General features: G+C 40.4%; 1 protein-coding gene and 1 long non-coding RNA gene across 5 annotated transcripts in view; one reads left to right on the top strand and one right to left on the bottom strand.

Moving 5' to 3' along the window:
• Positions 1–15146, top strand: part of LOC138747465 (uncharacterized) — a 16691-nt gene extending 1545 nt beyond the window's left edge. Inside the window, exon 3 of the long non-coding RNA XR_011347510.1 lies at positions 9142–15146. This is a non-coding gene — a long non-coding RNA (uncharacterized lncRNA). The remainder of the gene's footprint in view (positions 1–9141) is intronic.
• Positions 12444–16535, bottom strand: part of pfas (phosphoribosylformylglycinamidine synthase) — a 49671-nt gene continuing 45579 nt past the window's right edge. For all 4 annotated transcript variants that reach the window (XM_069906704.1, XM_069906706.1, XM_069906702.1 and 1 more), the window contains 3 exons: positions 15764–15916; positions 14016–14168; positions 12444–13039 (listed from right to left, as the gene is read on the bottom strand). In XM_069906704.1, coding sequence (XP_069762805.1) covers positions 12729–13039; positions 14016–14168; positions 15764–15916 — 617 coding nt within the window. In that variant the 3' untranslated portion in view covers positions 12444–12728. The remainder of the gene's footprint in view (positions 13040–14015; positions 14169–15763; positions 15917–16535) is intronic.

Here is a 16535-nt window from a genome sequence, read left to right as displayed (position 1 = left end):
TCCCATTTCTCTTTTTCCATTTTCTCCTGCAACAACCTATACATATCAGAAATAAAGCCTTTTTCACCTTTATCTGCAATTAATAATTCAAATTTCTTTTGACCTGGTAAATTTATTTCCTTACCATAATTCTTCTTTAAAAAATCTCAAAGTTGGTAATAAACAAAGAATTTGTCACAATACCATATCTTTCCTGCAACCTTTTAAATGAACAAAACCTCCCTGCTTCAAAACAATCTATAACATTAACTATTCCTTTAATTTCCCAATCTTTTAAGGAAGGATTATATAATGAAAAGGGAATTAATTTATTCTGATATAATGGTGATCTTATCAAAACTTTTCCTTTAGAACCTAGAATTAAATTGCAATTGTACCAAATGTTCATTATATGTCGAAAAATTGATAATTTAAATTCTTGTAACAATAAAGGATTCCATTTATAAATAAAATGATTCATATTATTTTCCAAAATCTGACCCATCTCTATCTTTGCCCACCTTGGAGATTGTTCAATATCAAATAACCAATTAATAAACTTCATCTGTGCCGCCTCATAATAATTATAAAAACAAGGTAATTGCAAACCACCCAATTCATAATGTCAAGTCAATTTTTGGAAAGAAACCCTCGATAATTTACCTTTCCATAAGAATTACCTGATAGCTTTATTTATTTCCTTAAACATTTTTTTGGAACTACGCAAGGAATAGATTGTAAGAAGTATTGTACTCGAGGATAAATGTTCATCTTTTTTTTTTATAAACTTTATTTAAAATTTTATGACATGAATAAAATAAAAATTACATTTAAAGAAATAATAAAAAATAAGATAATAAAAATTAGAATTCTTTCTTTCTTTCTTTGTTCTTTCTTTGGCTTGGCTTCTACATCATTAAACTACACAAATTAACCCCCCCCAATAATTATAACACAACATTAATCATCTAATTTAAAATTAGTCCAACCCTCCCCCCAAAATAAAGAGTGAAGAATTAATTAACGATGTTGTAAATAAAATAGAAAAAACCCCACTTACAAAAAAAAGGATAAAACTTAACAAAAAATTACTAACAACAAAAAAATATCAATACTAACATATATTTAAATCAAACATAATACATGTATTTAACAAATGAAATCCACTTTAAAACTAAGTTCAAATATTAAAATCATATATCAACCACATATCTGTTATACAAAAAAATCATAATTAATAATACATAAATACAGAATTTCCATTAATACCAAGATTCCTTTATAATTCATCGAGAGAACAAAAACATCCCTTAGAAAAACAATCAGATAAACTTTTGATTCCCTTCCCCTCCCCTTATATATAAAAAAGAAAAAAAGTTCAAACTCTTATAAAATTCTCCATATTCTTCATTTATAACATCTTCAAAATTCTCTATCGAAATTAACTTAATTTTATTAAACTCTTCTCCCTTAATGTATTTGTACTTAATTTTCTTCTTTTTCTTCTTATCACCTTTCCCCTCATCTTCCTCTTCATCTAATTCAACATCCTCAATTTTTGACTCATCTTCTGTGACATCATCCTCTTAAAAAAGAAAAAAAGAGAAACCCCCCCAAAAAAAGAGAAAGAAAAGGAGAAAAAAACCTCCTAATTCCCTCTCAATTACAATTAGAAAACAAAGAGTTAAATAAAAATTATTTATTTAAAAAAAATAATAAAAAAAACCTTCATTTCTTAACCCAAAAATTAAAAAGAAAAAAACAGGTCGGAGGTCACAACTACCTCCTCCTGTTTAAACTGCCCAAAGCAGTAACTCCCCCAAAATATTGGGTGTGAGATAACTCACAGGTAGCTGATGACTTCTGGAAACTAGTGCCCACCCAGTTCCCTCTCCCAACTCCCATTTCATTAAACTATCCTCATTATTTAAACTATTTAAACTCTTCTCAAAGATAAAAGATTTATTTTTTTAAATCAACGTTGCCACTTCGGTCACCATTGCTTCCATTTCTTTTAAAAAATCTGGATCCCACCTTACATCTCTACTCTTTTTGGAGACGTTGAAGGACTACATCGTTCCTGAAACTGCATGATTGGTAGAGACTGAGCAAAGTCCATAACCTCTTTAGGATTGTCAAAGAACTTTGGCTAATTTCCATCCTAAAAAATCTTCAGTACCGCAGAATACCTGAATGTTGCCTTGTCTTTTTTCCACAACCGTTCTTTCACAGAATTAAATTCGCGTTGTTGAAACATAATTTCTTGACTCAAATCTTGATAGAAGAAAACAGGATTATTCTGAACCATCAAAGGAGATCTATTTTGCTGGACATTTCTAATAGCCGTACGTAAAATTGTCTCTCTGTCACAATAGTTTAAACAACGGATCAAAACAGATCTTGGATTCTGTCCTGAAAAAGATTTTCTTCTTAAAACTCTATAAGCACGTTCCAGTATTAAATCTTCAGGGAATTTATCCTGTCCTAACACTCGTGGAATCCATTCAGTAAAACATTTTCTGGGATCTGGTCCTTCTATGCCTTCTGGCAAACCAACAATTTTCACATTGTTCCGTCTAGATTGATTCTCCAAATAATCAACCTTTTTTGCTAAATTTTTATTTTGGATCTGCAATGTTTCAATTATTCTATTTTCATCTTGCAGTTGATCCTGTGCATCAACTAAACCTTGATCACACATTTCAAATCTTTCAATGGTTTCAAGCTTAAAAGCTCCATTAATGACTTCCGCCATCGCATTAATCTTGGAAATAAACAGGTTCACAAAATTAGCTAAGTGACTCGATACAGAATACATCTTATCTTCAAGATCCTTATTAGACATTTCAACAGAAGTAGATTCAGGCATAATGGGGTCTTGCTGTTCCTTAGAGACCACGGGATCTTCTGTCCCTTCCCTTAATTTAGTATCTTTTCTAGCAGTTTGACTTCGTATAAAAATCCCTCTCAAAGTCCCCCCAGCAATGCCAGGAGACTGAAGATCAGAGTTATCTTTAAGCCAAATCTCTTTAACATCTTCACTGAATCGATGTCTGGAAAAATCGTTGTAATTTAAGATGCATTTTGCAGCGCCACCACTGTAGCAGTCGAATGACAGCTCTTTAACTCTCCAGCTGGTGGCGCCCCAGCTGATTCAACTATCAAAGACTGAGTAACAGCACTCACAGTGGCCGTTGTGTGAAATACTGGCACCCATCCAGCTCCTTGGTTCAAAAGCTGTTGAATGCGACCTTCAAAGAGCCTCACCGGCTTAAAACAGAGCATCAATGCCGAACTCTGTACATCCTCCTCTGGATCCATTCTACGCTGAGTCCTGGCTTCTTGTAAACAAGTAGGCTCAGACAATTTCGGAAAATGTAGTTTTTTAACAGTCTGTTGATGTTTTCTTTTACCTCTTTTTTTGCATTAGGCACTAATCCAACACCTCTTATTATTTATAAACTTTTAAAAGAACTTTAACGAGCACTTAAAGACAAAACAATAAATCAGAGTCAGGAGAGGTCTGGAAGGCACATCTGTTCCCTACGCCATTTTGCCACGCCCCCGATAAATGTTCATCTTTATACAATTCACTCTTCTCATTAAGGTCAATGGTAAATCTTTCCACTTATCTAAATCAATTTTAACCTTATTTAATAAAGGTACATAATACAAAATAAATAATTCATGATCATTTTTATTTCCAACTACTCCTAAATATTTAATTTTATTTGACCTTTGAAATTTAGTAATTTGTCTACAATCCATATAATCTTCTTCCGCTATTGGTAAAATCTCACTCTTTTCCCAATTAATCTTATATCCCGATAATTTACCATACTTATTCAACAAGTCCTGAAATGACTTTAGTGAAGTTTTTGGATTAAATATACCAAAACATCATCCGCAAATTAGCTAATTTTATATTAATTTTCTCTCACTTTAATTCCCCCAATACCAAAATCTTGTCGAACAGCACACACACACACACACACACACACACACACACACAACTCCCCCTACACTAACCCCACACAGACACATCCACACAGACACGTCCCCTACACTAACCCCCCCCCACCCCCCCACCCACACCCCCCCACCCACCCACACCCCCACCCCCACCCCCACCCCCACCCCACCCCCACACACCCACACCCACACACCCACACCCACACACCCACACCCACACACCCACACCCACACCCACACCCACACACCCACACCCACACACCCACACACCCACACCCACACATCCACACCCACACATCCACACCCACACATCCACACCCACACATCCACACCCACACATCCACACCCACACATCCACACCCACACATCCACACCCACACATCCACACCCACACATCCACACCCACACATCCACACCCACACATCCACACACACAGACACATCCACCCCCTACATTGACCCCTCAACTCATCCCCACACACCCCTCACCCCCACAAATACCCCACACACACACATTCACACCACACACACATTCACACCACCCCCCACCCATCCCACACTCACTCCCCAACCCACACATCCAGACACTCAGACACCCCACACTGCCCCATAAACACATCCTCACACACAACTCATACACCCAGACACTCCCCACTGACCCCTCGCTCATCCACACCCCCCACATCCACACACTGACACCCCCACACTGACCCATTACACTCACCCCACAAACACCCCTCCACACTACCCGCCCATCCCACACACACTCTCACCCCCCCACCCACACACTCAGACACCCCCACACTGCCCCCAATCATCCACACACATCCCCCCACACACCCACTTACACACAGTCCCCCCCACACCTCCGCCCCCCCACTCACCCACAACCCACACACCCCTCCTCACCACCCCCACCCATCCCACACACACTCACCCCTACATCCACACTCAGACACCTCCCACACTGCTCCACACACTCCCCCCCTCCCCCCCACACACATCCACACTCCAATAGAATCTATTTCCACCCTCTCCCCTTAATCCAGTCTCCGAGCTGGATTCTCAAATTAAAAGTAGACTTTGTTCCTGGATGAATATAATATGGGTCTGGAAGTAAGGTTTTGGATGAAAGGTTCTGAAAATTATTCAGGAAAGGTCCCACCAACTATTTCGGGGCAAATTGGAAGATGTGCTTTTATATCAGGGTCATGTTCTATCAGTGAGATAATTTTGTCAAGTTCCTTCCATTTGACGTCAATGTTGTGCTTTGCACAAATGTTCTGTATATATTTGTTCACTCTTCTGCTCTTCTGTATATACTTTTTCAACTGTAAACAAAACCCCCACATACGTGCGCACACACACATACACCCACCCACCCAATGTTCTGAGTCCCTCCAAGAGGAGCAGGACTGGCAGCCCAATGTTCTGGGTCCCTCCAAGAGGAGCAGGACTGGCAGCTCAATGTTCTGGGTCCCTCCAAGAGGAGCAGGACTGGCAGCTCAATGTTCTGGGTCCCTCCAAGAGGAGCAGGACTGGCAGCTCAATGTTCTGGGTCCCTCCAAGAGGAGCAGGACTGGCAGCCCAATGTTCTGGGTCCCTCCAAGAGGAGCAGGACTGGCAGCCCAATGTTCTGGGTCCCTTCAAGAGGAGCAGGACTGGCAGCCCAATGTTCTGTGTCCCTCCAAGAGGAGCAGGACTGGGAGCTCAATGTTTTGGGTTCCATTGTTTCAGTGGGGAGGGTGGGGGGGGGGGGTTGGGTACATTGCAAGTCAAGGAATATGTCCCAGCTGTCCTCAGTCAGGATAGAGTAGTAAGCTCAACTGCTGAGAATTTGTGGGTGGAGACGAGGAATGGGAACGGGACGACCACATTAATGTGGTAGGAAGGGAAAATTGGAGGAGCAAATTTGCAGAGAGACTGAGGCATCTGTAAAACAAATTCTGGCAATTGGTGGGTTAAATTTTCCCCATATTGACTGTCCTCCCATACTGTAAAAGGGCTGGATGAGTTAGTGTTGGTCAGATGAAAGTTTTATAAATCAATATAGAGAAGTCAGAACTCAAGAAAGTGCAATATTATATCTCCTATGAAGGAATGAGACAGAATGGCCCATTACAGCAGCCACTCTTTGCGAGCAGCTCTGACGAGGATGATCAAATATTCCCATTCAGAGCTCCTAAACATCAAACAAAAAATGAGAAACATTAAATCAGACTGACCCGACAGGACGGAGGGCCTAAGATCGCTTGGAATCAGCAGAAGCGATAGAATCAGCAATCAACGTCAGGCCGAGGGACCTTGAAACAGTTCACGCAAGTACAACAACTCCATGGTTTACCACAACAACTCCGGAGTTTCAACAGCTCCAGCAGGTACAACAACAACTCCAACAGCAGACTCACGAGCCAAGTCAAGCTGGGACACGAGGCTTCCGCTCCCTACCATCCTTCGGCCAACGTGCAGTCCTTGGAGAACAAACTTGATGAAATCCAAGCCAGATGTGCTTCATGGAAACTTGGCTAAACCCAGACATTCCCGACTGCAACCCAAGGAGTACACTCTCCATCACGCTGATTGAACGCTGGTGACAAGAAAAACCAGGGAAGGCAGAGTTTGTGTCATCATCAATTTATTGTATTGCACAGATGTGACGGTCACTTTCCAGACCTCCTCCCCCAACCTGGAACCTCTGGTGACCAATTGCCACCCATTCTACCTGCCGAGGGAGTTCATCGCCATCATCCTGGTCATAGTGTACATGCCGCCCCAGGCTAATGTCAGGCTGGCATTGGAAGGACTGAACCCTGCAATAAACAGACACGAGTCAGCACATTCAGATGCCTTCCTAATCATTGTGGGAGATTTCAATCAGGCTAACCTGAAGAATTCTCTGACAAACTACCACTAATACATCACATGCGATATCAGGGGAACCAACACACTCCAACCCACACACCCACTCCCATACCCATATTTCAAATATGGAGACCATTCATCAACAAAAAAAAAATAATCATCAGGTAAATTATAAGTAATTTTTCCATGATGATACAAGCTTTCAATTCATTATGCCAGCGTATTATATTAATTTCTACATCTTTCCAATTTTGCTTTAGAATTAAAAGAATAAAAATCTTGACCAACTCGATCTCTTTTCAATTTCAAATGTTCTTTCTCAGTCAAATGTGTTTCTTGTAAAAAAGCACTATCAATTTTCATCTTTTTTATATACGCCAATACTCTCTCTTTATTGGGTTATTTAACCCCTGAACATTAAAAGTTGCAAAATTCAATCTAGACATAATTTTAACTATTAGTAAATGCACACACTAAAAAATTAAACTCTATAAAAATAATGCTCCCCTTTATAATCTTTCAAAGATTAAAAGAGAAAACCCTTTAAAAAAAAATCAACAAAAATAAAAAAATTCATGCAGAAAAATACCACCCAAAGGCAGTATTACCCTAAAAAACTGGGTGTGGGAAACCCACTGGTGGCAGATGACTAACAAAATTTTCAGTGTCATACACCCCCCTCCCCCCCCAGCTGGATACATATTTATTATATAGATAAACACATTCAAATATAGTCCACATCTTCAACCCAATAACTCCACACCCAACGATTGCTCTGGATCTTAGATATCAAGAGGATTCTGTATTTCTTCTTTCTTTCCATTTTTTTCCATTCTTTCCATTTCCACTGCCACTTCCATTTTATCTCCTTTTAGGAGACAAAGGCAGAGAATGACCATTTCTTCTTAATTCTGGCAGAGAGTTCGCAAAAACTCAGGCATCATGGTCACATTCAAAAAATTGAGATTGAAAGTTTCCATCAAAAAACCTTCAAAATTGCAGGGTAATGAAAAGCAAATTTATAACCTTTTCGCTACAGAACATCTTTAGCCATATTGAATTCTCGCCATCTACGAATAACTTCCTGACTCAAATAATTAATGGAGATTGATTTTTGTCATGTTTTTTGTACTGCCATACGCAAAATCATTTCTCTATCCTGGTATTTTAAAAAACGAATCAAAACTGTTCTCGGCTGTTGTCCTGGAAGCGGTTTTCTTCTCAAACCTCTATGAGCCCTATCTAACTCCAAACATTCAGGAAAGAACTCTTTACCCAAAACTTCTGGGATCCAGCGTTTAAAGAATTTTATAGAATCAGAGCCTTCAATATCTTCTGGAAGACCAACTATCTTCACATTATTTATCCGACTCTGATTTTCCAAAGAATCAATCTTCCTCAATAAGTCTCTTTTTTGAATTCCCCGACCTACGAAAGAACCTTCCACTTTTTCTATTTTTTCTCTATTATGCTCCACTTGACTTTGACACTCAGAAAAAGTTGTATCAATTTTCTTAAAATTTTCTTGGACAGTATCAACAGATTTTATACATCTATTAATGTCACTTTTGACTACAATCATATCTTGCATCATATTTGACATTTTTTCACCTAAAGTATGCATTTTCACCTCCATAAATCCTTGATTCATTTGATCTGATATTTGTTTTGACAAATTATCCATCTGATAGGCAATCCCTTCCAGAACTGTAAATACTGAATCCATTCCAGGTTCAAGTTCCATTTTGAGGTTTACCTTCATAGGTTGCTGGCTCCCCCTGCTGGACGTATTCTGCAAAGGTAAGTAATTCCTCCTCTTCTGTTGGTGTGGATGCCTTGACAGTGTGGCTGCGGGTCTGGACACCTGATGCCGACACCCTGACCTCTTCGGGGTGCCGGTGCTCGAGCTCGCCCGCAGCCCATACCTTATCAAGGAGCTCCCGGACTTGCGACACTCCACGCAGGTCGGACAAAGCCACAGGGCGTGTCGGAGCGTCTTCCGATGCTACTCCGCGTGTCCCCAGGCCACCTAGCAAGATCGCGGGGCCACGGGACCCTCTGTCGACCGTGTCGTCTGAACTCACCAGGGTACTGGCGCCATCTTGCGGGAACAAGGTCCTCTGGCCCTTGGAATTGCTGAAATCGACTCAGGATTCCACTGTAAAGGTAGGCATCAATTCTACCGTACTTTTAAATAGCAATTTCTTTTGGAGTGGAGCCTTAGATTTTTTTTTACATTAGTTGCCATAGTAATTTACTATTGTTTAAAATTTTAAAAATATTTTAAACTAATTTTAAACAACTTAAAGTCGGGTGTTTAATGTTCCAGCTGGGAGAAGGTGGAATACACGTCTTGCCTTTGTTATCTTGCCACGCCCCCTGGAAGGTCATCTCTGAAGCAATTCCGGTGAAAGCTAGAGACAGACATGCCAGCTATGGCAGGGGGTGCAGGTCTTTACAACCTACAAAGTGAGGCGATGCTTCATTACCCAATGAGATGAATACCTTTTATACCCACTTTGAGAAGAAGAACCAAACAGTGCCTACCAAAATTCCTGAAAAGGCTGAGGACCCTGTAATATCTGTTGCTGAGTGTGACGTCAAAATATCATTCAAGATGTCAGGCTCTGATAGCGAACCTGGCAGGGGACTGAAAATCTGCACCAACCAACTAGCCGGAGTTTTCACGGACATTTTCAACCTCTCATTGTGGCAGTCAGAGGTTCCCACAAGCTTCAAAACGGCATCAATCATCCTAGTACCCAGGAAGAGGAGCATGGGCTGCCTTAACGACTACCGCCCAGTAGCACTAACTTCTACTGTGATGACATGCTTCAGGAGGCTGGCCACATCCAAAATTAACACGTACAATTCACCTATCGTCACAATCGCTCCACGGCAGATGAAATATCGTTGGCTCTCTACTCTGGATCACCTCAAAAATAGCAATTCATACATCCGACTACTCTTCGTAGACTACAGCTCGTATCTATTTCAGTCAATTCCTTGTTGGGTTCCTCAAAAATTTTTAAGGATTTACATTAGTGTATTAGAAAGTTTTTATGGAAAGATGGCTAGAGCCTGTTTGGAAAAAATAACTTGGAAATTTGAATGAGGTTTGCAACTTCCCCATTTAAAGAATTATTAAAAGGTAGCTCAATTGAAATTTATTCATGGGATGTTTGATTTAGATAAATCCTTAGCTTCGGTTAAAATAAAAATGACTAAAATAGGAGATTCTATGCAGCAGTTTATTTATAAATGCAACTCAAAATTGCTAATAGGAAGTAGAGATTTTGAGACATTTAATTATTTTATTCCATAATTCAATCATGAAATAGATGGAAAAGGTATGATCTCTCAAAAAAATGCCTTTATATCAAATTAGAATTCTTCCTTTTTCTATGAATAACCAATTTTTGAGGATTTAGAGTCAAATGGGGATTAAGTTGAAGACTGTTTTGAAGCTGGTAAATTTACCACTTTTCAATGAATGAAGGAAAAATTTAGTGTCCCAAATAATACTTTTTTTTGTTATTATCAGGTTTGAGTTTTCTTGGTTGATAAGTTAGGTCATAATTTGATACTACCTGGACAGAATGAATTTGAATTATTGATATGCAAATGTGGTATAAATAAGTTTATTTCAGAGATGTGTAAATTACTTCAAAAAGCATCTCACAAGTTAGGCACTCACAAATCAAGATTAAAATGGGAGGTTGATTATGAATAGATGAAAATGACTGGATGAAATTATGAAATATGATGAAAAATATTAGTGTTAGGTACAGACTGGTTCAATAATTTTATACATAAATTGTATTTAACTCCTCAAAAATGTAAAAAGTTGAACCCAACATTGCCAGGTTTATGTTTTAGACATGATCAGGAAGTTGGCTTGTTTTTCCATTCTACTTGGGAGTGCCCAAGAGTAAAACTTTTATGGTAAGAGGTGAGAAAATATTAAGGGTTAAACTCCCACAGGATCTGATGCTATTTTTGTTGGGTAATATTAAAGTGATTGGTTCTAAATTACAATTAACTACGTATCAAATTTAATTTTTACAACTGGCTTTAGTTGTTGCTAGGAAGTGTATAGCTATTACTTGGAAATCAGATATGGATTTAGGGATGGAGAGGTGGCATGCTGAATTGTGTTCTCATATTCCATTTAAGAAAATAACACAATTTACAATAAATATCAATTTTTCTGGAAAATATAGAGCCCATATTTAAATATGTTGGTTTGAAAGTGTGAAAGTCTGAAAGCCCATCCTGTTGGTAACCCTCAGTTCCATTATTATTTGTAAGGAGATTCTTCCTTTTTGGCATTCTCCCAACTTTCTTTGATACTTTAGGGAGGGTTAAGGTTTTTTTCCCCCATTTACACATTTGTACTTATTTTAGTTTTATTATGTATACATGATTTTTTTTAAATTCTGAAATAAAATGGAAAAAAGAGAAGGCAGAGAGTTGGGATAAACAGGTGTTTCTCTGGATGGCAGTGAGCAAGGTGCAACAGGGATGTGTGCTGCACCTACAACTGTTCACAAGGTACACAAATGATCAAGAACTGACCTGGAGCAGAATGGTTGATTTTCACTAGAAATGACACTGCTGTGTTGTTCCCAAGGGTTACCTCAGGGTTCATAACTCTTTTCCATTTTCATAAAATGATCTGGATGCAGAGCAATTTCAGCAAATATTACAGCAGCTCCAGACTGTAAATTTGTTAGTGCAGAAGTCAGCAATGGCAAAAGTTATAGGACTCAAGGCAGCAAAGACAGGAAGGATGTAACAGGCAACAGCATTATTTAAATATATTTCTAAGTTGACAGCAACCATTGCAGTCCATCTCAGTGGGCATACAACAGATGGACTTTAGAAGTTCTATTGAGGGGCCGAAAGAAAGATCTGTAATATTCTCATCCTCTTCACTCTACATTTAAGCAGCTTTTGATTTCTCACTTTATTTCATTCTAAAAGTCACCCACTTGAAACAAGAGTTTGGTTTCTATCTCCGATGGTGCCAAAACTGCTGAGTGGTTCCAGATTTTTTTGTTTTTGTTTTGCAGAGGTTAGTTCAAAATAACATTGAAGAAGAAATGTTTATATTCTCTGAACAGGAAGTGGATGCTGATTGAATAAACAACTTTAAAAGTGAGTTTGATAAATTGACCAGGATTGGGCCAAGTCACCGGGGCTGTGAAATTAATCATAGCAGATTATTCAACACCCTGGCAAAGGTGAAAGGACCAAAGCAGACTACTAAATAATGCAAGTCCTACATCTTTGAGCAGTCAGGATTTCCCACAAAGCTCCATTCTATTCCGAAGAGTGACCAAACACACACCTGATGTTTCCCTTCTGACAGTCTCCAGCAATCTTTTTTTTGCTCCAGATTCCAGCACCTCCAGTCTTTAATCTCTCCATTTTTCTCAGTGGATGCAGTACAGCCTTACCTGACTCTGGATGTGTTTTATGGAAAAGTGCTTTGAACAAATCCAGTATTTGCTGTAAGTGTGTAAGAGCAGAGGGAACTGAACTGCCTTCGAACCCATGCTGGGAATGTCCAAGGTAGACTTTCATCTATTTGAGACTAAAAGCATAAAAAGATTGGAGGAGATGATGTTACCAGTTGCATTTGGTCTTTAATTTCACAAAATTTTATTTTGAAAACCATTGATGTAAAGACCAAGGGCTCGTACAATAACAGAATTAAAGGCCCTCTGCCTTTCAACTGTTGGAAGTGGAAAGGGTGCAGTGAGACAGAAGGAACTGTGGATGGAAAAGGATGCCAGGGCTGTTATCAGATAGGTGTTGCAAGAGCCCAGGCATGGATTAGATTGATGATTCTCCCACACTAGCCAGCGTAAACACTTGGAAGACCAAACTTAGTTCGTGTAACACCAGCCATCAGAGATTCTGCCGACACCAGTTACAAGCGTTCTGGAACATGTGTAACCATGGTGACGTGGAGAGGGATTCACGCCACTCAGAGGGCACCCAGGCCCACTGCCACAGCAGGGTGCAGCGCTCTGGATGAGGCATCATGGCCAGGTGCCGGCCGTCGGCCGAACAGAGTGCTGCAATTCCAAGCGGTGATCCATTAGGATTCTGGGGATACCGATCTGTCGGGACACCAGAGTCATCGCAGTATCGGATTGGAGCCAAACCGTTCTCAGTAACCATCCTTAGCACCTTTTCCGACTCAAACTGCATGTAACCTGAAAAGTAAATGGGACAGGATGTGACCATTCCCTTCTACTGGCTCACCCCAGTCCTCAACAGGGCATAACGCTTCACTCCTTGCCTGGACCATGATTACACACCCTGTTCTAACCAGGCACAGAATCATTATGGCACAGGAGTTTACTTGTCACATCAAGCCGTAGTAGTCTCTGATATGGTTCACAGTGTGAAAAATAAAAACAATATTAAAAAAGCTGTAGTGGTCTCAAAGTTTCCATCACATTTCTACCCAATTCCCTTGGCTTTCATCATTCTTTCAAGCAGAGAGATCTTAATCAGAACCACTCTCTCTAATAAAAGGACGTGCAAATGTCACAAAAGAGAAGTGAGGACACCTTGCCCTTGTGTAGAAAGGGGTCAGAGAAATGGTCACGATTTCCACAATACGAGATGCATCATCCCAACACCCAACGAAGGACAGAGAAATACACGGTTACCTTCTGCACTGTTGAACATACCATCTATACACAGGAGTCAAGGGAGGCACTGCAGAATAAACCATTTACACAGGACAAGCAGCCAAAAAGATAGCGGTATTGCACTGCAGAGGTATCAGGAAGTGTCTTAGTATGCAGAAGTCTACTGCTATAAAATCTGTGCGTACAATTTAAGGATTTATCTTTATGTAGCAGTTCCCACAATTCTTTACCGACACAGAGCAAACTCAGACAGTTATTGAATCACAGAATGGGGGAAACTTGTGGCTAGGAAAATGATTTGGCCCATCTTGTTTGGGCATCAGTGACCATCTCTGGAGAAAAGCCAGTCTGGAGAATATGATAGCTCCTGCCTCTGATCACAAGTTGACAGACCCCGAAGCATTATCTTGCTCTGAATTATAGGGATCTGGAGTCACAGCCCAGCAATCAGGAGTATACAAATCATGCAACCAATGCTTTTCCATGAACCCATCCTTGTGTTTCCTCAGCTCATCCTGCAAGGCCAACTCACCTTCTCCATGGGCTATCCAAATCCCAAGGGTTGAACCTGCCATCCCCTTCAGCATAAGTGACCTGCTCTCCAAGATGGTCACTGTAACAAAGCGTGACTCGAAGCGACGGGAGCGATTGTGTGTCAACAGGACACCTTGCTGGGCTCCATTATCTGAAACAGAGACAGGCAAGAGTTAGAACATCTCTGAAGGTATGGTTTCAAATACTTGCTTCTGACCACACACTCATGGCTAGCATGGAATGACTGGAAGTGACAGCAAAGTTTGCAGGGCCCTTAATACACAAAACATTAGAGTTTAATTGAGGCTCAGGTTACAAAGGACAGCAGTAATGCTTAAATTGAACTTGCAAACAAGAGGGTCTCACATGATCCTTTGGAGTGTTGTGGATTGACCAGGTCAGACCGGTCCACGAAACTCCCCAAATAGGCTTCATAGTTAGCACACCTCCCCAGCTAGGTTTTCAATTACATGCTTCTGCACATCTCCAAGAAACATCACAATTATTGAGAATGATATAATGGAATCAAACGTTTAAAAAAGAAACAAGCATTTCTACTTCCTCAGGAGTTTCCGGTGGTTTGGTATGACATCAGAAACCCTGGCAAATTTCTAAAGAGGTTTGGCAGAAAGTGTGCATCATTATCTGAAATGGGGATCAACACCACCTGAGTGTAAAGCCCTGCACAAGGTAGTGGACACAGTCCAGGACATCACAGGTAAAATCTTCCCTACTATTGAGCACATCTACAGGAAGCACTGCTGTTGGAGAGCAGCAGCAATCATCAAAGACCCTCACCACTCAGCACAAGCTTTGTTCTTGCTGCTGCCATCTGGAAAGAGGTCTCAGCGCCACAAGGCTCGCACCATATAGTACATGAACAGCTGCTACCCCTCCACCATCAGACTCCTCAACGAAACTCAAACTCATTCTTGTGCACTTTATTGATTTTCTTTTTGTTCTCTCTGTATTGCAGTTTATAGTTCTTTGTTTGTTTACATGTTTTATGCTGCGTACAGTTTATTTTTTGCACTACCAATTAGTAGTGATTATACTGCGCCCGCAGGAAGAAGAATCTCAGGGTTGTATGTGATGTCACGTGTGTACTCTGACAATAAATCTGAAAATAATCTTGATACTGGCAATCAGCTTTCTCTTCCCTACAGCCATACAATGCCCATTAAAATCCTGTCTTGTACTCTCAACCAGCACAGATTCTGAGAGCAGGATCCCCCCCAGCTGGGAAATGCAGGATTCAGGTTTCCATGGTGACTCCACCCAGGAAGCAGACAGCAGTCTGCGGGAGCTCTGAAAACTTACTGGCATTTACACGTGGCAACTCTGACCCCTGTGCAAAACTGCTGATCCACACCACCAAAATAATGGTCCCTATCTATCAAGCCTTAAGGGGCTGGGATTCCAATCTCAAGCTGAAGGCTGTCAGGGGTAACCTAACAAGGATCTATAAAGTCATAGCAGATTTCAAAGTGGACACAGCAACATCATATCTATTAAAATTCAAAATTCATTTGCAAAAGGGTGAGAATCTACTACTTACTAGAACAGGGAAGCTAACAGATTAGATGCACTGAAGGCAACAAAATAAGAATAGATGACGATGCTGACAGAATTTCTTTAATGAGGGTGGAAGAAGGATCATAAATGGGCCGAATGCCTATGAGCTGAGTGGGATTGCATTACTTATTTAATATGATGCAAGGGAACCATGATGCAAGGCGCTCTCACCTTCTGATAGCTCTGTCTTAGAACCCACCCAACCTAGCAGAGCCATCAGCTGGCACCCATTACAGACACCCAAGCTAAAGGTGTCAGGCCGGGAACGGAACCTGGAAAACTCAGTATGTGCCTTGGGATTGAATCGCAACGTTGCAGCCCAACCTATAGGATAAGAAATAGAAGATCAACAAATGCAATAGTACAGCATCAACAACAAGCAGCAGACCCGGGATATATAGAGAACCATAGCACAGAGATGCAAATGCCCCATACGATATTTTTGATTATATATTCCTATCAACTATTCCTAATCATCGAATCACACAGCACAGAAATAGGCCCTTCAGTCCAACACATCCTTGCTGATCTAAGATAGTCTCATTTGATTCAGCTTGGCCCAGATCCCTGAACCCTTTCCAACTCATGTCCTTGTCTAAATGGCTTTCAAATGTCATAATTGAACCCACCCCTACCATTTTCTCTGGCAGCTCGTTCAACATTTGCAACACCCAGTGTTGTAAAAATTACCTCTCAGATTCCTTCTAAGTGTTTCCTCCTCACCTTAAATCTATGCCCTCGACTTTTGTACTCTGAGGATTACGCCTATTCACCTTATCCATGCTCCTCATGATTTTATATACCGCCATAAGGTCACCACTCAGCCTCCAATGCTCCAGGAAGAAAAGTCCAAGTCTACAGTTCAAGCCCGCTAGTCCTGATAACATCCTTGCGAATATTTTTTTGAAAAAAAAGATCTGATTTGATAACATGATTTAATCAG

This window comes from Narcine bancroftii, chromosome 12 (assembly GCF_036971445.1).
Source record: "Narcine bancroftii isolate sNarBan1 chromosome 12, sNarBan1.hap1, whole genome shotgun sequence".
NCBI lineage: Eukaryota > Metazoa > Chordata > Chondrichthyes > Torpediniformes > Narcinidae > Narcine > Narcine bancroftii.
This window is presented reverse-complemented; position numbering and strand designations above follow the sequence as displayed.